Source organism: Malaya genurostris, chromosome 1 (assembly GCF_030247185.1).
Source record: "Malaya genurostris strain Urasoe2022 chromosome 1, Malgen_1.1, whole genome shotgun sequence".
Lineage (NCBI taxonomy): Eukaryota > Metazoa > Arthropoda > Insecta > Diptera > Culicidae > Malaya > Malaya genurostris.
In genome coordinates, this window is record NC_080570.1 from 72,548,506 (window position 1) to 72,575,212 (window position 26,707).

Genomic DNA, 26,707 nt, shown 5'->3' on the forward strand with positions numbered 1-26,707 from the left:
ACATTACAGTACAAATTAAAATACATTACAATACTGTAAAATACAGTACGGATACGAGCGTTATACATACCTTCAATCAGCTGTATCAAATCTAGTAGTTTTTAAGCAGGAAAAAGCTATAATTGTCCAATTTTACATAATAATAATAGAAAAATCGATCCAGGTTTTATATCTTTTCGTATCGATAACAGTCGAAACTTTTTGCTTTATTATTCTTAAATGAATATACTACCAAGTCCCGCTATCGACTATCTGCAAAGGGAATGTTAGAATATTGGAATGTCATCAAGATCTGCAATATTGAGACAACAATGCAGAGTGTATATAGTTTCGGAAATAAACAAAATGGTACTATTACGTTATGGTCCGGTTAAGTGTTTTGGTTGAATGCTATACTCAACCAACTACAGTAAAATATGTAAAACTCAATACGATATGTCATTTAATTTTATTCGTTTTGCTTTTTTTTAGAATATATATTTACAAGTACTTGAGAAATGTTATAATTTGCAACATCTAATTAAGTTACACCTTGATTCGATATCGGTTCCGGTAATTGTTTACTCGCATTGCACGAATTAAATGCTCGCCCTCAAATAGAATTTACTTCTCGTGCCTAATCAGAAGAACAAGTGCCTTCTGCTGCTAATGTTGCAATTAAAATTGATCAAAGTGTCTTCTTGAAATCACGATAAGCGAGCTCGTGATATGGTTTTCCTTGATTAGTTACGGTATGTGTAAGCAATTCTATTGCTTTTTCAATATAGTCAAGCCACCAAATGGCCGCCGGATATTTTAGTTATTTAGTTATTTATTTATTTATTGTCTAATCTATCACAGCTGTGTAGTAGTTCAAATCGTTTGTTTATATTTCTTTACTTGTTATTTATCTGGCATTTTACTGATTTGTCTAACTAACTACATACATACTCTATCTCTGGTTACTTGGCACTCCAAGAAAATTTAATACTTAGTTGAGACTGTTTCATGCAATTTATTAGTTCTGCCGATTTTACCGTGACGATACCCCTATATTCAATTTTCCCTACATATTTTAGTAAAACCCCTAAAAATTCTGCTTTAATTCAATTGGATTTTCGACATCTTGTTATATTATTTCAAATGAGCAACCTTTTTCATTCTTAAATATTTTAACCAAAACTATACGATGTATTCGTATTCTGAGGTTTCTTGTCAGGGACCTTTTCATATTCTATTATAATCTATAGGATAGCGGTGTTCCCCAGCACTATGACATTTCAAGTATGCTTTGGTATTCAGCAAAAGTTTAAAAGCAATCGAGCTAGAATTATAGATTCGTGACGTTCGGATAGTCGAGTGTATCAAAACGAGTGCACGTGTACTGTTTCAACATCCTTCTTTAGACGTGTCTGTTCAGATATCGTGACAAAATGTCAATTAAAGGAAGCAGAGTCGCTTGTCATTCATTCTCTAATCGTGCAATTATTCACGTTCCAAACTCGACATTACACTTAACGATAAGTTCGCATGTAAGTCACTGGAACACGGATACATATTTCTCATAAAGGAAAATTTGTTTGACTCATAACGGAATTTAAAAAAAAAACAATGCTGGAATGCTAAGAATGTGCCGTGGGGTCACGAACTAATCAACGATTTTGATCGTATTGTTCCCAGGAACGTTTAAAAAACTGCGTTCATAGTCCATCTAAATCAATGGGGATTTTGATTATAAACAAGTGCACTTCAGAGTGGCCCAGAAAAGGTGTTTTAGTAACCGAATTGAAGAAAGTTGAACAAAATGAGTAAATTTTTAATTGAATGGAATTGACGGCTCAATCCGCTTGTTATGGCTATGGTATCGTAGAGACCTAATACTCTTTCAGGATAGAACAGACAATTTTTTGACTTTAGAAGAACAGTACACCTAAAAAGCAATAATTCGACATCGTATTTGACATATTCCGATGACATTTTAAAATTTTGACAACTACGGACGTGTTTTTGAAAGTAATCACGTTGATTTTAGTTGTTAGCAACCTGTTCGAATCTCAATGATCACGTCCAAACAGATAGATTTTTCCGAAGAAAATTTATGTGCAATACGATAAAATGTATTATTTCTAGTATCATCATGGCAAGTGTTTCCTGCCAATCTACTTGTGTACCACTCTATGGAAGAACGTTGTTAATTTAATAACAATCTAGCAGTACTCAGTTGGTCTCATCGCACTAAAACTTTACTTTGGTTTCTCACTTGGAGTTGTTCCTCATATTTATCAGTTAATGTTGTTCCACTATGACTAACTTGTTTTATGCCAGCTATTTAGGATGTGTAGGAATCCTACGATTGTGCTGTTGATCAATTTACATATTCACCTCCCACAGTTTAAGATAGTTATCTAATATTTCTTCAAACCATGCCCGCTTGGTCGGTTCTTTGAAAATCACACTAAGCGACTTCAGATCCAACTGCAGAATAGCTTCGTTCTGCAGCAATTCGCTCAATATTCGCAACAGCGCTCCATCACCGTGCAGCTTGAGCAAACTACTATAGGTGAAAACATAGTAAGACAGTCGAAGTTTCCGGGATGCCCAAGATTCCACTGTGGTGTTCCCACTTGCACACCGTATCTTACCCATATGTTCCACGTACCATGGAGCAAAATGGTCGTACAGGTCCACTTTGGAAAGTGCCAGCACTCCTCGTGATTTTAATTTTTCTTTTATGTGTGCGTAGTTTCGCTTGTTGAACACAAATACTTGGTAGAGTGAATTTCCTGTCACGTAAGAATTTATGTAATGAGTTCCGTATTTATTCATGAACTGAACAGCAGAGGTCGTATCTCCGACAGCTACACTTTGTACTTTTCGCTGAACATCGTTCTCCAGCACTTGGTTAGGTGGAACGGGTTTTGAAAATTTGGCACTGTCTCGGAATCGGGAAACTCGAACCAACACGTAGCAGTAATCGTCCCGCTCCAGATATTTGCTTTGAATTCCTAACTTCTTAGCAGCGATTTCTGTGTGCCAGCCTTCCGTGTATGCCCGCCAAGGATTGTCTAGTCGTTCGATCTGGAAGTCTCTGAAGTAGGCTTGAAACAACTGGCGCTTATTGTCGCAAAACTCCATGTGAAAGTCACCGTTGAAGATGCCTGGTTTCACTTCATACTCCTCGGTATTAAGCTGATCCAAGCCCTAATCAAAAGAAAACAAGAGGATGATTATTACTGGAACAGTAGAGTATAATAGTAAATATATAAAAAAAATCTTTTATTTTATACACTACGGATTTTAGAATAATAAAGTTATCGATCGAAATAGTATTCCTTAATTTTTAAGTACGCAAATAAGTTGTTAATTTAAAATCATAAAATTCCTTTATTTACTTGAAAGAAAGGATCAAGACGTCTTCAAAAACTAATTATTAGATATGAACGCGAAAAATAAATGCAAAAAATACATCTTCAAATTACATCATTCATTGAAAATTTGCCCTTAATTTTTTTTCTATTATAGAGGTTTCAACATTAAGGTCATTTGCCTCTTCCGCTTTCTGACCCTATAAGCGGGGTTGGGGAACGAACCCAGGAGGGCGTGATAGGTATTGACGAACAGCTATACCCATCCTTAGTTCATAATTTACTATAGTGTTTTAAATATCGAATTTTTTTTTGTATCATCAATATTATTATATGTTATCTTTACTTGAGCTCAAAGCTAGTCTCAAAATATTCGATTTACTTTGATTATTCCAAACGTGTTGCCAATCGCCCTATCCAACTTATTCCTGCATATATCGTACTGGAGCGAAAAATACTGCGTCCGTGTAAATCGTTAGTAACGATCGAAGACCAGCTAGTTTTATCTTAGTTTTGACCAGTGATCTGTTCACCAGTTAAGACTTGTCCGGAAACATGCCATAAGTGATCTATTCTCGAAACCAATCTTTCTACGCTGGTATCAAGTAAACACAGTAATAATTTCTACACCAAGCTGCCATGCTTAAATTATGTCACGTAAAATTGTTAAAAAATTACTTTCTTCCACTTGTCACAATTTGTCAAAAATGTTGAAATCTTCCTTGCGAATGAAATAAAATATTACTTCTCCCCCTTCTAGTTGTGCGATGATACTGGATGATTCTGAAGCACAAAACAGTTATTTCATAGGATTCTGAAGCATAGCTAAGGAGTGTATCGAAAAATAAGCTATCCACAAATTATTCTTTCACATTATGAAAAAAACATGCTTAATCCACCTAGCAGTGAGATGATACCTTTTTGCATGAATATTCTTCGGTGTTTAAGTTTTCATGACATTATTTTAATGACCGTCGTTTTAAGCTGCATTTTGACATTTTGATCACTCATTACTCTATCTAAAAGTGGGACAATCGATTAAATATTCCATGATATGTCGAAATAAGTTCCACTTTAGAGTTTACGTTAATTTAAGGTACTTTCAGAACCGGTATTCAGGAACCAGCATAACCCAAACCGATTCGTATGGCCATATGACGAATAAATTGCAATAGTTTTGAGTCCAACTTTCAAGTTTTCCGGGATTATCATCCTTTATATCGGTTTGAATTTTAAAAATTCATCCTCCTGTAATTCCAGAATCGGAAGACAGCATATTTGTTTCAAAATGTTTAAAAATCAGTGTAGACATCTTTGAGAAATCGTAGTACGAGTTAAATTGTTGGGTGCCTTCCGAATCGAAAACTGAATACCACTAAAACTGAAATACGTTTATTTGGTTGCCGACTATTCTAGTCAGCAAATCTTAGATGATTCTTAGATCGGTTCAACCATCTACGAGGAAAATGAGTTACACAATTTTGATTTCGTTTCACATATCATCCTGTAGTTCCGGAACCAGAAGTCGGATCCAAACATAATTCAGGAACCTTGTTTGGGAGTATGCGACTTTTCATATGAATCTGATTTTGTAGAAAACTGTTGAGTCATCTTCGAAAAAATTGAGTGAAATTATTTGTCACATACGCATTTACTGATCTCGACGAACTGATTCGAATGGTATATGGGTGTTATGTTCTTCCAGCATTTATTGCTGTAAGCAGTTTAAATCAATATAATTATGAAAATGTTCTGAATTCGGAAGTACTGCCATCTTTCCAATATGTCATTTTCGAACGATTATGTTGCCAAAAACGAACCGTGCTAAAATCGGTCCGAGGCAAAATGTCATGAATTAGGATGCTGTAGACAGTCTTTTTGGTACTTAGAAACAATTGTTTCGTAAAATTGTAAAAAATCGTGTTTTACGTTGCTCCCAAGCCTTTCTTTGCCATTCAGCGCTCAGAACTTCTACTGCTGGAATATGGGGGAAAAGTCGCTTACACAAAAATTTGGATATCTCAGTTAAAAATGGACGGATTTTAACAATCTATGGCTTGTTGGACAGCTATTACCGTGCGGAATCTAAGCCTGAAAATATATTCACATACAGACACACACACACGGACATTTGCTCAGTTCGTCGAGCTGAATCGATTGGTATATGACATTCGGGCCTCGGAAAATTTTTCGAAAGTTTGAGCGAATTCTGTACCTATTTTATATATATATATATATATATATATATATATATATATATATATATATATATATATATATATATATATATATATATATATATATATATATATATATATATATATATATATATATATATATATATATATATATATATATATTAAAAAGGTAAAACGATATTTTATTCAAACTAAAAATTGATCCTTTATTGTACGAGGTTAAACTTGAGCATTATGAAAACCGGATGAAGTTTAAGTTATTCCTTCACGAATTTTCGAACTTTTGATCGAACGCTCTTCATCAAGTTCCGGACAAGTGTTGCATCGCATTTTTTTGACGCTTGAGCTCAAGTTTTTTTTTTACTCCTGCATGTTCCCAGCTCCCTTACCAGTCTTCTTGAAGACCCTCATCACGATTGCTCAGTAACATTCGATGGGTGGAAGCTGAGGGCAATTTGGTGGATTGATATTTTTCGAAATTTATTACCCTTTTCCGCAAGCTAATTGAGAGTGGTTTTGGCATAGTGAGCTGACGCTAAATCCGGCCAAAACAGTGGTGTATTATGCTTCTTATATAAAGGCAGCAATCGCTTCTGGAGACACTCAGATCGATAGATTTCTACATTTATAGTTCCGGTAGTGTAAAAAATGGTTGACTTCAAACCACAGGAACATATTGCTTGCTATACCAGTACCTTTCGATCGAATTTCGACCTGTTCGCATCGCTCACATCCTCCCCAACGACGACAGCAAAGTATTGTGGACCTGGAATGGTTTTTGAGTCCTCCTTTACATAAGTCTCATCGTCCATCAAAACGCATGCATCCGGACACTGCAAAAGACGCGAATACAATTTCTGGGCCCTTGTTGCTGCTCGCTTCTTTTGTTCTACACTTTGTTTTGAGATTTTCTGCTTCTTGTAGGTGATTTCGCCTCTTGATACGCTGGATGATTCCGACACTCGTTCCTGCTTTTTTGGCCAAATCACGTATTGACATTGATTTGTTCTTCATGATTAGAGATGCCACTTTCTGGCCCAGTTTCGGGTTGGGAGAACCGGGTTTTCTGCCTCTTCCAAAGAATAGTGTTCCCCAAACTGATGGTTTTACCACTGGCATGATGAATTCCAAACCGCTTCGCCAATTTCGCATAGTTATACCCTTCTCACTTAGCCATGTGTCCAGAACCTTAATTTTCACTTCCTTTTCAATACGCGACATTTTGAAAACACAGAATTTCAACCGCACAAACAAGTAAACAAACGAAAGCTGACAGCCAAACCAAAGACATTATATTAACAAGATATCCAGCTCTCACATTTCCCGAACAAATCATTGGCAACAACATTTTTTGCGAGCATGGCGCCCTCAGGCGAGTTCGCATCGAATCTCGTACACAGAAGTAGGGAAGAGAAACGTCAAATTCGTGCGCGCCAAAATAGCAGCACTGCGCACCCATACAATTGACATGATATGTTGAATGTGACACCGTGCGATGGCGTTGCTGAACTGAAGATTGATTTCGCTCCAAGCTGACAGGGTCTGGCCAAACGCACAGCATGCTGTGATCTGAGCATAAAAAACCATCACAAATACATGCGTACAACACAAATGTATGTGGATAGCTTATTTTTGATACACTCCTTATTTTGTAAAGCTTAACAGAATATTAAAATATTTCCTAAAATTAAAATGTTTGTTAGTAGCCGGTTTACAGTTCAATACATAGGACACTGGTCTTCACATCGAAGCTTTCAATTTATCGAAGCCAAATTTTCCCAAATCGGTTAGGTTTGGTTAAGAATTGGTGCAGATTGAAAAAAAGTTGGGTTAATTGGGACATTGCCGCGGAACTGAATTATCGGTAGCGACACCTGTCAATGAAAAATGGAACCGAGAAAAGGAGGGTTCTTTCGAAAATTTTCATATCGGCAGTAGGGATTTACCACGGTATTTTCGTTTAATCAATTGAATAGATTTCAAAGTGATTAGTACTATTTTTTAGTATAAACTACGATTAAACATGAAAAATCTTCAGAAATGTGTAAAAATGGATAAGGTTAGGCTTTTTTCTGACCAACATTTTACTAAACAAAAACCAGTGTAAAGTTAATTTCTCGAGTACTAGAATGTTTAGCGATCGAGTACCATTTGTTTTGGATACTTTTTTTGTTATTTCCGGGCATTTGAAAACTGGTATTGAACCAAGTATAATGCTCCATTCTAAATAAACGTTAGTTTTCGCACAACAAATTAAGATCAACATTACCACTTTTTTCTTCCGCTACTATGATTTTTTGAATGACTTTGTCCATTTTTACAAGTAATCTTTTCTTTACGTTTCGTCTTAGACTCGTCAGTGCGCAGAGCAGTTCAAATTGAACTGCTTAGTGCAAACGCTAAGCAGACGTAAAGTTAATGCTATTTGCAAAACACTTTTTAATTGGCACCGATGTTCATAATCAATGACAGATAATTCATATTTTGATGCAGATACTATTGGGGTGGCTCTTATTTTTGATGACTGGTACATTTAGGTAGCATTTTCTGAACCGAAGTTATGAGAAAAACTAGTTCAAAAACAATCAATCAATATTTAAGATTGAGGGAAACGAAAACAAATTCGGTTCCTACATTTGACAGATATTACTTTCGAGAATGGCAAAATGGTAGAGGATATATTGTGTTTAAACATTTGTTTTTTTTTTTCATTGAAAAAATCTCTATCATGTATTTTGTCTTCTAACGTGCTAAAACTAATTCAGTTACTTAATTGGATAGGTGAAGTTCACACACGTTGCTTGTTGTTCCATTTGATAATGCTATTATATCATATCTCTAAAGTATAAGATAAAAAACACAAATGTGTTTGTCCCTTTAAATTGTGAATCCGAACCACTGTGCATTGTGGAGGTAATGCACGAAAATATTTTTGTTATATTTTTGCACCCTCCAAGATTTACTGATTTAAAAAATTATGCGTTGATATAAGGATATGTCGCAAATAATAAGAGGGGGACAATTTCAAATAAAATATGATGATCTTATTCAAATTAGATCTAAAATGTTAATCCACATCTGTTTAATTTGTGTTTTGAGCCGAGTGAAAATATGTACAAATAATTAAACAAAGTCAAAATAACCAACAGCGTTAAAACATTGTAAACATCACTAACTTGACATTACAACACAGCACAATACAATACAGACCATTTTCAACTTTTGCTGGTATAAATTTTAGGAGGAGTCGAAGCGTATATGTATATCACAAAATTTTACTCTAAATGTCAGCAAAATGAATTCAAAACCAAACTGACCTTGAAAATATTTTTCGTCGGCTCCTTGAACAGCCACGTCTCGCTGTCATTGTACGAGATCACCTTCATCGAAATCGAAAGATAGCCATAACGGATAAAGATGTTGATTGCTTTCCCTAGCCGAAGCTGTGATTCACGCTGGCCAGCGCAACTGTCCGGTGTCGTTAGTAGCAACGTCAAAACAATCAACGGTCCTAGCAGTGTGCCCAGCACATGCAACAGAATGAGTTTCGTCATAACCCGCTCAATCGCGGGAGGAGTTGTACCTCCGTCTGCCAACTGGTTTCCCGCTATTACTAGCGACTCGTCCGAGGGTTGATGCTGGGTCTGTTTCCGTGCTACCCACCGACATCCGTTCACAGATGCAGCTTGATTTTCGAGTTCACACCATCGTTATGTTGTCAGTATGTCTGCGAGGGTCTTAGCGTGGATGGTGAACAAGGTATGTCAGGGTGATGATTGAAATTGTAGGCTCTGAAAATAAGTTATGAATAAAACGATACAATTAGTAACATTAGAGATGATGGCGGATGGAACACATTTGTATGCGGTGAGAAGCAAAACCGAGAAACATGAGCGACAGATGATTAACTGAGTGTGTAATGCTCCCATTGTCGGGTCAAGATCAGGGTTACACAATTAATTATTTTATTACCATCCTAGCAAAATCACATCAACTATACGGGCCATACTCCGAATTACAATCAAATATGCTTGGGAGTGTAATTTATTGAATTAGTTTCAGGAGAACTGAAATTTTATTTCTATAAGACTATCAAAAAAATAAACTACCGATAAAATGATTCAAATCATTCAGTTTGGTTATGCCGCTGTTGCTAGAATCAACTCAATAATTCATTTCGGTTCAGAATTACAATAGTATTGGTAGAGGTCGGGTATGTTACATGAATAACAGTTGCTACATCTTATCTAAACAAGTATGTTCTTCTAGTCTGTCGAGTGAATCAGTTTTTCTAGCATGCCATCGTTCAGTTCACCGATAATAAGAATACGCAACAGCTTACTGTTTACTTGTAAAATGGTTATAGCGTGCCTGTTTTTGAAATGTATCATATTTTTTCATCTAGGGTAATTGAACCACAAATAGTTAGTTTATTAGCTGAGTCGCCTCAATGTTTTGCGGATCACTTGGCTAGCAATATCTTTGTTTCGATTTTAAGAAGCAAAATTTATGTGAAAGTGTGCGGTACTAGTATTATTATTTTTGTCTTATGCTTATCCATTGAACAGAAAAACAAACTGTAAAAACAAACCTTGTTAGTTTATTCATATGCACGGCTTCACGAAATGTTTCTTAACGCCAAGTTCAATGCAATGACATTAGTAATTTGTTATGGAAATTCATATTAAAATTTCACTAGAGCACAAGTTATCAAATAGTTCTGCATCAAAATAATACAACAATTAACGCTGACTGACGTTTTTAATCAAAATTCATCATAACTTTAATTGATGGCTTGTAATTTGTAACACTGCTGATATCCTGTAATTCCGCAACCAAAAGTCGGATCTGAATGAAATTCAAAAGCAACCTATGGAACCATAAGACCTTTCATTAAAGTTTGTAAAAATTCGTCCTGACATCTCTGAGAAAACTGAGTGAGTTTCATTTTGAAGTTTTGCACTATTTTCTATACTTCCGAGGATTGAAATCTTTAATATTCATCATCCTGTAATTCTGGAGCCGGAAATCAGAATTTCATGAATTTTGTATGGGGCTATTTTTCTTTTTTTAAAGATATTTTATTCAGGCCTATTTGCGTACAAGCTTTACGTGGCCGATTGAACTGAGTTTTTAGATAATTTTTGTTGTATTGAATCTCGTTGTCACCCTTTTTCTAGGGGAAGAGGAGCTTCCATTTCCCTCCTGCGAGGATTACTGTATACTGTATACTGTATACTGTATACTGTATACTGTACTTGGTTTATTCTGTCCCCAACGTAAGTGGTTTTGTTTTATCGACTGACTTGGATGAGATGTGAAAGCGTACTGGTTGTATGGAACTATGGAACTTCCCCCTTGAAGTTTGTGAAAGTCGGTTAAATCACATCTAAGAAAATAAAGTGAGATCCTTTTTGGAGCTATTTACCAGAATTTCCGGTACTTCCGACACCTGGATCCGGAAACCAGTAAGTCGTTTTGTATGGCCAGCAACTGATTATTTAGCGCCCAACGCAGCCTCGTTTACAGCAGGTGCTCACCTTAAAGAAGGAGAAAGGCTATAAGGAAATCTAAATGTTTTGGTACATAAATGCGTTTTATTGGAATTGGGTAAGCTATCTCGAGTTTTTGAGGGGGCCACTAGATGAGACCTGACATTCTTAAACAACAATCATCTGAATTCCCATCTCTAATAGCACAAACCCTTTTGCAAACCCGATACGATGGTCCTCACTTAACATATATGTAAATCTCGATCAAACTGAACAAGGACGACTGAATCAGTAATGTTGATTCAATTTGCTTAACAATGTCGGAAGTGTATGATGATACTTTCCATGATGATGTTTAAATCCAGTCGGATGATTGACCGTTTCAATACAGAAATTAACTGTATAATATATTTTCTGCTACTCTCGCACTCGGATCAGGTTCACTCGTTTGAAAGGAGTAGCCGTATTTGGCGTTCCATTGAAATCATTGAGACAATAAAGATCGGACATCAAATACTACGGTCTCTGCATCACAAATAAAGCTTGTCCCGGGTAGGCATAAATAACAAATAAAAGGCAAAGTAGTGTCAATTTTGATCATCGTATCTTCGTCTCATATTTCATCAGAAAGAAAAATTTTATTCTGTCATTTAAATATTCTGTTTTCATTCCGAAATAATCTTCTAATTTTATATTTTCATTTCCTCGGGACTTCAACACTCAGTTCAAGGGACACATCGTTCATTCATGCTTTTTTTGCCATTCTCGTTGTTCATTTGTTGTGGGTAATATCCTATAATGGAAATTTCACTAGATTTTGCGTGTTTTCTGTCTTGACAATAATTCATTAGTAAATCGAAACGGGAGCCAAATAGTGTGAAAACCAGTTCGTGTTTCCATCTCACCCGACACAGTTGAAAATTACCTACACTTGAGACGACAGAAGCTGATGTCCTTCGAAATTAGCAAATTCAATACCAATAACCTGATTCTCGCAGCCAAATTTAATCTGTATTGAATTTAAGTGCGGCAAAGTTCGAAATTGTAATCTTGCTAAAGAAAACAATGCATTTAAACGTAGAAGATGTAGCTGAAACTCAATTCAACCAGACTTGTATCTCAGTTTATATCATGTTTATACGCGAAAGGGAAGTTGAATACAAAACCCTGTGTACGTGGCAGACGGTGCCATAGAAGCGCGTGTATACACCCAAACCTCCATTTACGAACCTTATATATGTATGTATGTATGCTTCCACACTCACTCATTTGCGTATATGTATATATATATCCATACATAAAAATGATCGCTTTTACTTCACCAATATTTATATGTATTAAGAAATACAAATATTTGCACACATGCGTACGTATATTAATACATATATACATATATAAGTTACGTAAATGGAGGTTTGGGTGTATTATCTTCTCCCGCAGATCAATGAGTATTACATTCGAATAAACCTGTCGCAATACGGCGACCCCGGGTTGATGGGTCAATGCATAGGACGCTGGTCTTACAAGCCAGTTGTTGTATGTTTGAGCCCCGACCTGGAAGGATTCTTAGTGTCAAAAGGATCCATAGTACTACCCATGCAATGATTTCGTACGCTAAGAATCGGCTGCGAAGTCTGTTGAAACCGAAATATTCCACAAAAGGAATGTAATGCCAAGACTTTGCTTTAGTACGGCGAAATTCGTTCCGTCGAAAGGAAACTTTAGCCAAATTTTTCCCGGTATTTGAAATCTATATTCATATAATCGATTTATGTCATATGTGTGCGTTACGTATGCGACTACATGAAGCGATTTCATCTTACGTGACATTTGATCCTTGTAAACCGCAGGTAACAGTGAACAGTTGTTCATTACGGTATATTTTACATAAAACATGCCGAATAGTCACCTTTAATCAAAAACAAAGAAAACCGTTCTAATAATACAACAGTTGAACATAAACAGCCTTCATCTACTAAAGTATCAGCTAAAATTATTGCGAAACAAGGCAAACTCACTACAACTACATCGATTCGAACACCTCGAGAAGTACCAAAGACAATAAAATATCAAAACAGGCCTAAAACGATACTAGAGATGGTCGGGTATAGAAATTCTTATACCCGAACCCGACCCGTACCCGAGTGATCAACAAAAAAAATTACCCGTACCCGATAAAAAATTAAAAAAATTACCCGTACCCGATCAATAATAAAAAAATTACCCGTACCCGATAAAAAATCCCGATTAAAAATTACCTGTACCCGTACCCGACCCGAATGAGTAGTAAAAATTTTACCAAAATTCAGGATGGACAAAATAAAGTGTTTTATATAGCGTATCAGGCTCTAGTTAGTAAGTAAAATACATTAAAATGCTTGTTTACATTTAAACATATAAATACACTGTGAAGCATGAATAGATTTCCAATGTCTTTGGTACTTTATACTCATTTACAAATATCAACAAAAGGGAGTAATATCCACTCAAATTTTTCGAGAAGCATATTTACCCATAGTGTCGTAATACCCGTTGTATTCAATTTTGGGTAGGTATGGTTTTTACGAAACAGTGGTTTTTACAGCCATTGAACTTCTTTGCCTCCTCCGGTGGAACCCTCAACGAGTGAACACGGTGTAAATTTGAATATTTCGCGAGAAAAGATTTTCACCCGTACTTTTGCGACTCCACGTTGTCACGCATTGAGATTTTCACTTGTAGTCCAGTGAAAAGAAACGAAAATTAACTGGCAATATAGTTCAACTTGCTGTGCCATCAATCGGTGTCATTTCAAGTGAGGTGACACCATCCAGAAGTGAAGAAAAAGAAGAACTTCTATGCAGATTTTCTGAAATAAATGTTCATGTTTTTATGATTAGAATCCTAATGATTTATATGATAATCTCAAACCATCAAACCAATATTTAAAATAACAGTTTCCTGGTATCTGAGTGTAGTGTAGTACATTTTATATATGAATCAAATAGTTTTTACTGGATTGTGCATTATATAGCTTTAAAATGGCAGTCCATTAAAACCTACGTGAAAAGTAGGGTCTGACCGTAACATTTTATACCGTTTTCGTTTATTGATCAGAGCAGCCCGAAAGCTGACCCAGAGTCGCCCAAATAACGTTTGATATGTTTGTTTTAGCAACCTGAGGTCGCTATAGATCGGACTCCAATCGCGTAGTTTCGCCCTGAAAATTTTCTCGGGTCGCACCACGCATCCATGCAAGTTTGTTTATTTTTTCTTTTTTTCATGAGTTGTTGTTCGTTTTACTCGGAGTCAGATTCGCCCGCGTCTAGGTTCAAAAACGAAAACGGTATTAGGCTAAGTTTATTTTCGGAACAACTGTTTCGCAATAAAAAATTCTCGTCAACGTGTTAACATATTAATGTGAAGTACAAATGGTCGGGTAATCGATCAGAAAAAAAATTTACCCGTACCTGACCCGTACCCGAGTGAGCAGTAAATTTTTTTACCCGACCCGACCCCTACCCGATTGAAAATAAAAATTTTTACCCGTACCCGACCAAAAACCCGTCGGGTACGGGTACGGGTCGGGTAAAATACCCGAGACCCGACCATCTCTAAACGATACCTCCCACATCACTGAAAATAACAACAACAGCAACGACGACGACCAATTGGCTCCTAAATCCCACTGGCTGGGTACTAATGGAAACTTTTCTGCACCAAAAAAAATAAATGCAGTAAATATTATTTGTGCATTGAATTTTTACATGAAGTGCAATTTGAACAACCTCAATTTATCTAATAATCTTGAGCACCTCTGTGTGAAAATCATGCGTACCCACTTGTACGCGGCAGGCAGATTTTCCCCCAGACGGCTGGCTATGACTACCAGCCATTTTTGCCGGAATTCAGACAGAATCGGCAAAAGTCTGGCGACAATGCAACAACCGTTTCCGGCAGAGAATTTCGCCTAGCGGTTATTAACGGTTCTGTTTCTGTCGGATTCTTGCCATACAAGATTGGCACAACCGTTTTGAATCGGTTCTACTTTTCTAGCGTCTTGGTTTTATTTTTTCAATAAAAAGTACATATGAAAGGCAATAAGTTATTGCCCTTCAAATATACTAATAAAGGAAAATGTTATTGCCAATAACATAGTTTTCTCACTACCAAACATACCCATATTTCAATCTCATTTACCTCGTCCTAAGATTCGTTTTTAAGTCGAAAAAAAAGGAAAAAAGAAGGAAGAAGACAAAGACACGTACGGCGAGATAATGATGCAATTTAGCCTGGACAATTTTGACAGCAGCCGGAATGCAGCCAGCCTTCTGACGGTTGCCAGAATTCTTCACAAGCGGGTAAAACAAACGAGTTTTCATTCACTCTTTCGTTCCAGACATTGCATTTACTCTATTATGTGCTACCTAGAGTTATAAAGAACTGGTATTCCTGGAGAAATCAGGTGAAATCAGGAAATTCCATGAAATATTTTTCAATTTTGAGAATCCCGAAATTTCCGGTAATCTTCGCTAAAAGTTGTATGGGAAATTCTCTTTATAAAGATTCTATTCTTTTACACGCAAACTTTCCAGCTCCTAGCAAGCTTGCTTAGTATCGTAAAACAAAAACTTTTCATCTCGATTTGAACTGTCGATTTGTATAGTAGCAGACTTAACAACAGAGAAACTATTTCTTTTTTTCTTTTGATTGTTATCGACATATAATTTTCAAAATAAGGTTAATCCCTATATGACCATCTGAATCGGCCAGTATTAGTCGAAACTTGTTCTCGTTCGACACGTCAGAAAGGACTTAGCACTTCGATGCTAATTACAAGTGTATTGCAAATAGTAATAACTTTACGTCTGCCTAGCGGTTTATGTTGAACTGCTGGTGGCATAACAGTTCAACATAAACTGTTATGCACTGACGAGCCTAAGATGAAACGTAAAGATAATAACCAGATCCAGTATTCAGTGAATTCTTCACCTTCAAACTTTTGTGGCGCTCCATCTCGTTCTTTGCCTTCCGAATCAAAATTGTCCCTTTTATACCGTGCAAATCAATTTCGACACGTTCGCTCAGATAAAACTTGCTTCATTTAGAATTGGAACAAACTTTTGCTCATATTGTGGCGCTCCTGGTGGATGTATTAGGAAGTTCTTGGCGCCCACGTGTCGGGAATTTTGTCAGCTTCACGTATGATTTTTGACATTTCGCAAATCGACTGTACTTTGTAAACAATCAACATGGAAGCCGAACAAATGGAAAAAATTGTGCACAGTTATTTGGAAAATCCATTGTGTTCTGCATCTAGGCTAGCTAAACAGCTGAAATTGCCGTTATCAAATGGTATAAGGAAACATTGACGACGATTCGGAAGCCTCAAGCCAATCGTCGGAGTGGAACTGTCGACCGGAAACTGCGTGGTAAGATTTTGAAGGCGATTAAGAGGAATCCTAATCTGTCGGACCATGATTTGGCCAGAAAATTCGGTGTTGCCCATAGTACCAAGTCTAGCAAACAGCCGAATCGGACCATAAAAGAGAATAGTGTGGTCAACATTTGTGCTCGGAAACTATATGACCAGGTGCTGACAAAGTTCGACGGGTGTCTTCTGATGGACGATGAAACCTATGTCAAGGCTGACTTCGGGCAAATCCCAGGTCAAAAATTTTACTTGGCTTGGGGGGATGTTCCAGTCAAATTTAAATTTATTTTTGCCGACAAATTTGCAAGAAAATTTATGATTTGGCAGGGCATTTGCAGCTGTGGCGAAAAAACGAAAGTTTTCGTTACAAATAAGACAATGACATCGGAACTATACCAAAAAGAGTGTCTCCAAAAACGAATTTTGCTTACCATACATTTACACCTTTATAAGATCACAAGCCGGTAATGTTCTTTCAGCCTAAGATTTTCGGGTTAAAATGCAAGATATTCGAATGTGGTACCTCAAATGTTTCCATTTTAAAAGCCACCCTAGCAGTCACCCATCAATATGCGAGTGAGGTTCAAACAACAATGGCTCTTACATAATTGAATTGAAGCTCCCATCCCTCGATTGCTTATAGTGTTGTGATACCTGTGAGCACACACAAGTTTCCACCTTGTCACCTTACAGCTTTGAGTTTGATATCAATAACAAATCGTGATATGCATACAAACGACTGGCTATCGACGCTGTCGACGTATGAGTTTGAAACTAATTGTTGTACCGGCATGATCGGTCGCGGTCGACGTCGGCATCGAACCGCGATTAACTGTCTTCCACCGGCATTGAAATTTCCGTGCGCGTGCGCGGAAAAAGGGAAAACATTTTGCATGGCCATTTGATGCTGATGAGTAAAATTTATTTACATTTGCACCGCATTGATGATGATCTGCCACCACGCACCTCTGCTACAGCTGCCGACTACGGGCTTGTACCGGTAGACTTGGAGTGAAGTAGAAACGACTAACCTACAACAACTAGCATTTCACAAGAAGGCTATTGCTAATCATTGCATCTGAAACGACCTAAAGTTCAATGCTTGTGTTCGATTTGTGTTTAGTCGAGTTCACTATACCGGTCGGATCTATTTTGATAAACCTAGTTTTAGAGGTTAATTAATAGTTATTATTGCGGAACAAATTCATTAGCAATACGAAACATTAATTTAATTTTTTTTAATCTTGAAGACGTGCAATAATAATCTGTTTTATTCATTATTATATAATAATTGATCTGTTTTCTAAACATATTGTTACAAAGAAAGATTTAGATTGTGCGAAAATCTTCAAATTCATTCGGTATTTTATAACTTTATAAATTCAACCATTTTGCTCTAGAATCTGAATACACACCAGTACAATCATCTTCACTCAGATCTCAAGCCAATAGTACTATTACATAGTTTCCACATAAGCTGTTCTTGTGTGCGCCGGCACTAGCGATCTTAGCGTGAAGACTGTTTTTCTTATTGTCAATCATGTCAATCACACATCGACTTCGTGCAAACCGGTATCTAATCATATTTGGTCATGTCATCAGCTGTGAGACAGTTTTTTCCTCTACTAACCGGATTGGCTAAGTAGGTGGCCGGTTTTTTAGACCTCAACTAACAAGCTCGGTTAAAATCACTGTCAAGGTAGAGTCCCTCAAAAGTCGATGTTAGAAGCAGACCAACCTCTCGATCTTGCATTGAGACACAAACTTATAGCCATGAAAAAGATTAAAAGATATCATTTATAGTGTGGACTAAATACGTTTAATATTTTGTACTGTAAGCGATAAAAGCATGATGACTAAAAGACGATCACTTCCTACGCAGTTAGCCTAACCCACACCAACTGCATTGCAGGGCTAATACTTTTTCTGGTATAATTTATTTACTGTTAATAACATTAGCAATAACATCTAAACTAATAGCCGAAGAACATAAAATACTTTCGCTTACCACCGGCAAACGACTTACAGGGTTCAAACCGACGATATCTCTTGTTTGATATGTAAAATGTGATCGCAAAAAAGGTTTTCTGATGCGAGGAAAGTGACCAAGGAAGTCGGTGTAGAACTTGATGAAATAAGTCAAATGAAACGTCCGGTAATTCGTTTCAAAGACTTAGAAGGAAAGTATCGATAAGTAGTTAGCAGCATTCAAACAGTTATTACTCTGAAATGGCTTAATTTTTTGCGGCGTGTTTTGCGGTGACATGTTTGTTTACATATCAATTAAAAGCTACGCAATCGATTGGTTTCGGTACGGTTTATCGTTTCAATGATGAGTCGAATTGATCCGGAAATGCGAAAGAAAATTCTGCACACTTGGTGCTCAGAAAATGGTGTCACGTACAACGAAATTGCAAAACGGGTGAAAGTGCACCACACCAGTGTCAAAAATATTATCGGAGACCCTTTCCATGAAGGATTTTCTTCGATCCGATAGGAAAACGGATCCCAGCCAGCCCGGCCGGGACTTAAAAGTGGTTGAGTACATCAGGAAAAACCCATCGGCGTCGACGCGGGATTTGGCTAAGCAATTCAACACCAGCATCGGGATGATTCAACGAATCAAAGTTCGGAACTCCCAGAAAACGTACAAGGTGCCGAAAAAGTCCCTGGTACAGCAAGTTCAGGCAAAAACAAGAGCGCGAAAACCGTATAGCCGGATTCTACAGAATAAAGACGGATGCGTCCTGATCGACGACGAAACCTACACCAAGGAAGACTCTCGAGCGCTGCCCGGACCGCAACATTATACGAAATCGGTGTACCAGGACCTGGACGACGCTGACACCACGGTGGCGATGGAAAAGTTTGGGCAGAAGGTGTTGGTCTGGCAAGCAATTTGTACCTGTGGTTTGCGGTCGTCGATTTTATTCACGAAGGGCACAATTAACGCCAAGGTGTACGAGGAAGAATGTTTGAAGAAGAGAATGCTGCCACTGTACAGAAAGCATAAGGCACCTCCTCTCTTCTGGCCGGATTTGGCTTCAGCCCACTACGCCAACTCCGTTCTACAGTGGTTGTCAAAAAATAATGTATAATTCGTGGAAAAGTACATCAACCTGTGACGAATTCGTTTGTTCCTGCTCACCTACAACAGCTTTAGCGCCACTCTCCCAAGGAGAGGCTGCTGAGGCTTTTTCAAGGGCTAAGGCTTCTTTTCACAAGGCGGGTCAAAGGGTAAATCTCAAACACCCGAAAACATCTGAACATCCAAGTCGCACTACTCCGTTTATCAACAAACTTAGTCCCTAAACCTGTTTGAAACGAAATGCCGTCTTAGCCAACAACAAATGTCTCGCGATATTTGTTCAAAATACGAAATACGCGGTCAATAAAAGGGTACAGACAAAACTGACGAAAACTGTCCATCTGACTTAATCATGCTCTATTATTGACAATCGAGATCTCAAACATTTTAAGCTTACACGTCTAACCTAACTAATTACTTTTGGCCGGCTGGCTCTTTGGAAACTTACGACTAATGACCTTGCGTCGACTCCCGTGGACATTTATGCAAGCAAGTTCCAAGTTACACGTGCTTACGGTAAGTTCCGATCACTGGATGCACGTGTCATCGACGAGTGGACGTAGCGAAGACACACGTGGAAGACACCACTACTGGTAGTTCCAGATCCGACCGCGGGACCTGCCGGTTGGGATATTGTCAGGGCTGAGTGAGTGTTAATAGCACGATACGTTGCACCACCTGTGCTTGCAACACGAGAATCATTTGATTTCGTATTCAGGATCTCAACCCCGTGGTATCCCTAGCTCCTATTGCAGCTCCCACACAAAGACCCACGTCGAACTGTGATGTTTCCTGCAGTAATATTAATTTTCGTCCCGCAATCTTCTAAACAATAATCTACAAGCCAATAAAATGGCTTCCTGATGTGATACAAAATGGCTTTCCCTTTCCGTTCCTCCAGTGAAATCGTAGCGTCCTTTGTCCAATCCCAATCAGTTTTATATTCCAGTCACAAAATGGCTTTTCCGATTCACACTGGTACTAATTTGGGAACGTTAAGCAAATGATCTTGTTATCTGAACAGTTTCCATGCATCTGATCTGACCGCTAAAATTCGGGATTCCATTCTCCCGATCTAATGCGATATCAAACGAACATTTTGTATTGAACGCTGTTAAAATACCATTCCGTCGCATTTACCCGTACAGGTTTCCGAACTGCCCGGATCTTCGGCCAATTGAAAGGTATTGGGCAATTGTCAAGCGACACTTTCGGAAGGAAGGTACAGTGTCCCAAAACATGCAGGAGTTCAAAAAAAATGGACAGCTGCCTCCAGGAAAGTCACAAAAGTAACTGTGCAGAATTTTATGAAGAATGTCGAGTCCAAAGTACGAGCGTTTCACAGACACTAGGATTTTCTTCAATATAATCAGTGAAATGCATAAAAATGTAATTTTTCTACAATATATCGAAAACTGATGTCAAAATATGTTTTTTTTTCGCTTTTTGCCTTTCTCATATAGAAAGGTTATGCAATCACTTGAAAAACCGACCAGTGAAAATTGGCCCGGAGGGCCATGTGTCATATACCATTCGACTCAGTTCATCGAGCTGAGCAATGTCTGGGTGTGTGTGTGTGTGTGTGTGTGTGTCTGTGTGTGTGTGTGTGTGTGTGTGTATGTGTCAAATAATCTCACTAGGTTTTCTCGGAGATGGCTGAACCGATTTTGACAAACTAGGATTCAAATGAAAGGTCTCGTGGTCCCATACGGAATTCCTGAATTTCATCCGGATCCGACTTCCGGTTCCGGAGTTATAGGGTAAAGTGTGTTCAATATTGTACACCGTCACTTAAACCGGCGAAACAAAACACGTAAAAATTTTTCTAAACTGGTCTTAAAACTACACAAATCGATAGTCATTATCAGTAGGCAACTAAACAAACCGATTCCGGCTATCCTGGTTCCCGGTATCCGGTTCCGGAAGTACCGGAAATAGTGGTCATATATACCAAAATGGATCTCACTCACTTTTCTCAGCGATGGTTTGACCGATTTCCACAAACTTAGATTCAAATGAAAGGTCTTCCGGTCCCATACGGAATTCCTGAATTTCATCCGGATCCGACTTCCGGTTCCGGAATTATAGGGTAAAGTATGTTCAATATTGTACACCGTCACTTAAACTGGCGAAACAAAAAACGTGAAAAATTTTCTGAACTGGTCTCAAAACTACACAAATCGATAGTCATTATCAGTAGGTAACTAAACAAACCGATTCCGGCTATCCTGGTTCCCGGTATCCGGTTCCGGAAGTAGCGGAAGTAGTGGTCATATATACCAAAATGGATCTCACTCACTTTTCTCAGCGATGGTTTGACCGATTTCCACAAACTTAGATTCAAATGAAAGGTCTTCCGGTCCCATACGGAATTCCTGAATTTCATCCGGATCTGACTTCCGTTTCCGGAATTATAGGGTAAAGTATGTTCAATATTGTACACCGTCACTTAAACCGGCGAAACAAAAAACGTAAAAAATTTTCTGAACTGGTCTCAAAACTACACAAATCAATAGTCATTATCAGTAGGCAACTAAACAAACCGATTCCGGCTATCCTGGTTCCCGGTATCCGGTTCCGGAAGTACCGGAAGTAGTGGTCATATATACCAAAATGGATCTCACTCACTTTTCTCAGCGATGGTTTGACCGATTTCCACAAACTTAGATTCAAATGAAAGGTCTTCCGATCCCATACGGAATTCCTGAATTTCATCCGGATCTGACTTCCGTTTCCGGAATTATAGGGTAAAGTATGTTCAATATTGTACACCGTCACTTAAACCGGCGAAACAAAATACGTAAAAAATTTTCTGAACTGGTGTCAAAACTACACAAATCGATAGTCATTATCAGTAGGCAACTAAACAAACCGATTTCGGCTATCCTGGTTACTGGTATCCGGTTCCGGAAGTACCGGAAATGGTGGTCATATATACAAAAATGGATCTCACCTACTTTTCTCAGCGATGGTTTGACCGATTTTCACAAACTTAGATTCAAATGAAAGGTCTTCCGGTCCCATACTAAATTCCTGAATTTCATCCGGATCTGACTTCCGGTTCCGGAATTATAGGGTAAAGTATGTTCAATATTGTACACCGTCACTTAAACCGGCGAAACAAAAAACGTAAAAAATTTTCTGAACTGGTCTCAAAACTACACAAATCGATAGTCATTATCAGTAGGCAATTAAACAAACCGATTCCGGCTATCCTGGTTTCCGGTATCCGGTTCCGGAAGTATCGGAAATAGTGGTCATATATACCAAAATGGATCTCACTCACTTTTCTCAGCGATGGTTTGACCGATTTCCACAAACTTAGATTCAAATGAAAGGTCTTCCGGTCCCATACGGAATTCCTGAATTTCATCCGGATCTGACTTCCGTTTCCGGAATTATAGGGTAAAGTATGTTCAATATTGTACACCGTCACTTAAACCGGCGAAACAAAATACGTAAAAAAATTTCTGAACTGGTGTCAAAACTACACAAATCGATAGTCATTATCAGCAGGCAACTAAACAAACCGATTCCGGCTATCCTGGTTACCGGTATCCGGTTCCGGAAGTACCGGAAATGGTGGTCATATATACCAAAATGGATCTCACTCACTTTTCTCAGCGATGGTTTGACCGATTTCCACAAACTTAGATTCAAATGAAAGGTCTTCCGGTCCCATACTAAATTCCTGAATTTCATCCGGATCTGACTTCCGTTTCCGGAATTATAGGGTAAAGTATGTTCAATATTGTACACCGTCACTTAAACCGGCGAAACAAAAAACGTAAAAAATTTTCTGAACTGGTGTCAAAACTACACAAATCGATAGTCATTATCAGTTAACTAAACAAACCGATTCCGGCTACCCTGGTTCCCGGTATCCGGTTCCGGAAGTACCGGAAATAGTGGTCATATATACCAAAATGGATCTCACTCACTTTTCTCAACGATGGTTTGACCGATTTCCACAAACTTAGATTCAAATGAAAGGTCTTCCGGTCCCATACGGAATTCCTGAATTTCATCCGGATCTGACTTCCGTTTCCGGAATTATAGGGTAAAGTATGTTCAATATTGTACACCGTCACTTAAACCGGCGAAACAAAATACGTAAAAAAATTTCTGAACTGGTGTCAAAACTACACCAATCGATAGTCATTATCAGTAAACTAAACAAACCGATTCCGGCTACCCTGGTTCCCGGTATCCGGTTCCGGAAGTACCGGAAATAGTGGTCATATATACCAAAATGGATCTCACTCACTTTTCTCAGCGATGGTTTGACCGATTTCCACAAACTTAGATTCAAATGAAAGGTCTTCCGATCCTATACGAAATTCCTGAATTTCGTCCGGATCCGACTTCCGAATCCTGAGTTATAGGGTGCGTACTAGAAGAGTTTGTGTGTCATGTTAGTTGGTGGCCGTACGAGCCGACTTCGATTATACCGGTTCTCGGGTTCCGGTTCCGGAAGTGTCGTTCTCTTAAGGATGGCTTACGCAATCAAAGCACTGTTTTATTCTGTATGTTATGCATAAACAATCACTTGGTTTCTTTCAAAAATCGAAAAGAAAATTTTTGAATAGAATACCACAATATTATATGTACATGAGAAAGGCATCATTACACCACTAGGTGGATTAAAACAGGTTTTATTCAATAATCAATGTTGCTATTAGAACAAATTGGCTCAAATGGCACCAAGCGCTTGACATTTGCGTTGCCTATTTGTGTTAGAAGAGTGATGCTAATCACTATATGATGGTAACGGGTGGCAACTAAAATTTTGGAATTTTTTCGAGGCCTGTATGCTCAACAACAAACGAGCTCAGAAAGAACTAAGAGTGTGTATGTGTTAGTTCTCTTTCTCCTCTTTCTGCTAGTATTTTCTGTTTTGTTCATGCTTGCTCAGTTTTGCTCAAAATGCCGTCGAAACAAGAAGTATTTCACGAGCGCATTGTACAGTTCTACGAACTGCATAGAGATCTCGGCAAAGCGCTCAACGACCAACAATATAACGGGTACAACATTTTAAAAGCAAAAATGTTGCGGCTTCGACAGTTTACAATATCCTAAGATGCCCAACAACTGCTTGTAAGGAAGGTAGTGGAAGACCAGCCAAAATTATGGACGCAAAAGGACTTCGTTTTTTTTCTCGTGCCTTCAACAACAAGGATTCACTGAGTCAAAGGGATGCCGCAAAAAAGTACAACTGTTCTCATCAGTACATCTGCAAAACATTGAAAAGACTCGGAATAAAGTACCGAAAGAAGCCACGAGCCCTGGGATATACTGACGCACAGATTCCAACGCTGAATTTCCAATGCGATCGATACTATTCAACGGATAGTTCTACTGTACATCCGAACATAAAATATTAGTTTAAACATAAGTTTGAACAGAAAGTGATGCTGTACATTGTCATTTCCGAGAAAGGCATTTTTAAGCCATGGTTCAAGCCATCTGGGTTGGTAATCAATCAAAATGCGTACCAGAACGAATGTTTGTAGAAAGTTTTGATCCCGTTTTTTTTTCAAAAACATCATGCTGATGGACAATACGTGTTTTGGCCGGATAAAACGTCATCGCATTGCGCCAAAAAACACAATCGTTCCTGAATACCCATTCGATCCCATTTGTACCCAAAAACCACAACCCGATAAATCTACCTTAGTGTCACCTAATCGAAGATTTCTTCGGGGTTTTCAGCTACAAAAATAACTGGAGAGCCACGAATTGCTAACAGTTGATTGGTAGAATCAAGAGATGCATTCGGAAAGTTGACATGAAGGCCGTACAACGCTCCTGTTCCGACATCAAACGCAAGCTTCGCCGAACATCCGATTACGGACCGTTTTCAAATGTTCACTAATTTTTTTCAACAATGAACAATGTATCTTTAATTTCAATAAATCAGATCTTCTCCAAGTATGTTTGTCTTTTTTGACAGCTTGAGAAAGAAATTCCAAAATTTTAGTTGCCACCCGTTATAAGTGACATCGGTTATGTCACTTATACCATCATATCTCCGGAACCAGAAGTCGCATCAATTTGATCTTTGAACTTGATCAATGGCCCGACAGTAGCTTTCGAACGATCCAAAGTTTGTTAAAATCGGTTCCGTCATCTCTGAGAAAATTGAGCAGTAAAAATATCTTCAAAAAGTGCACACTCATACACACACAGGCATTTTCCGATCTCGTCGAACTGAGTCGAATGGTATATAACACTATGGGTCTCCGATGCTCGTTTAGTAAGTAACTAATATAGCCTACAAATTGAGTCAGTTTTGAACCGAATTGAGAAGAGTTTTACCCTCTTTTGCATCGTCGTTCTAAATGACCCACTTTACCCTTTGAAAGTATGATGAAATTCAATAGCAACCCATGGGACTATGAGATTTTTTTATTTTATGAGTGACATCATTTGATACATATCACACACGTACATACACACTTAGCCTTCCGGGCCAATTTTCACTAGTCAATTTTTCAAGTGATTGCATAAACTTTTTATATGAGAAAGTAAATAGGTGTACTTTTATAGAAAAGCATCGTTATCATGAGTTTGTGATAATACTAACAAGTAGGTAAAAATTGAATAAAAGATTTACAAATTTACATATTTTTCACCTGAAAAATAAAGATTTAAATGTGGCAACCCTGCACACTATACGAAGTTGAACAAAGCACGCTGCGAACGGAGCAAAGTCGCACGTAACGACGCGTATAAGTTTTGCATCGTCATTTTGAATGACGATTTGAATGTACACATACACACACACTCAGACATTTTGTAATGTCGACGAACTGAGTCGAATGGTATATGACACTCAGCCCTCCGGGCCTCGGCTGTAAAGTCGGTTTTCGCTGCGATTGCATAGCCTTTCTATATGAGTAAGCCAAAAACACTATTCTCAATAAGATCACGGGTTTCTTACGTAGTTTCTCTTGACTTCCGGTTTCATTGTTCCGTTGTACTATTTTCGTAACAAAAATATGTATTTAGAAATACAGTCAACCAATCTTATACATTGATATATCTTTACCAATGCATCCATCAGAACAAAAATCATCCAAATACCTGTTCTAATCCACCTATGAGTTTCTCTCATGTTCTCGTAAATAAATGTGTGGTACTCTTCAAAATAATTTTCTCTTGATTCTTGA

General features: G+C 38.0%; 1 protein-coding gene across 7 annotated transcripts in view; it reads right to left on the reverse strand.

Annotated features, from left to right (window-relative positions):
• Positions 1–429: 429 nt before the first annotated feature.
• LOC131440443 (torso-like protein) overlaps positions 430–26,707 on the reverse strand; it is a 71,243-nt gene continuing 44,965 nt past the window's right edge. For 5 of the 7 annotated variants that reach the window (XM_058611724.1, XM_058611723.1, XM_058611719.1 and 2 more), the window contains 2 exons: positions 8,860–9,333; positions 430–3,180 (listed from right to left, as the gene is read on the reverse strand). In XM_058611724.1, the coding sequence (XP_058467707.1) occupies positions 2,350–3,180; positions 8,860–9,096 (1,068 nt within the window). In that variant the 5' untranslated portion in view covers positions 9,097–9,333 and the 3' untranslated portion in view covers positions 430–2,349. Of the gene's footprint in view, positions 3,181–8,859; positions 9,334–10,970; positions 11,083–26,707 lie in introns of all 7 variants that reach the window. The other 2 variants (XM_058611722.1, XM_058611721.1) reach the window with 1 other exon arrangement.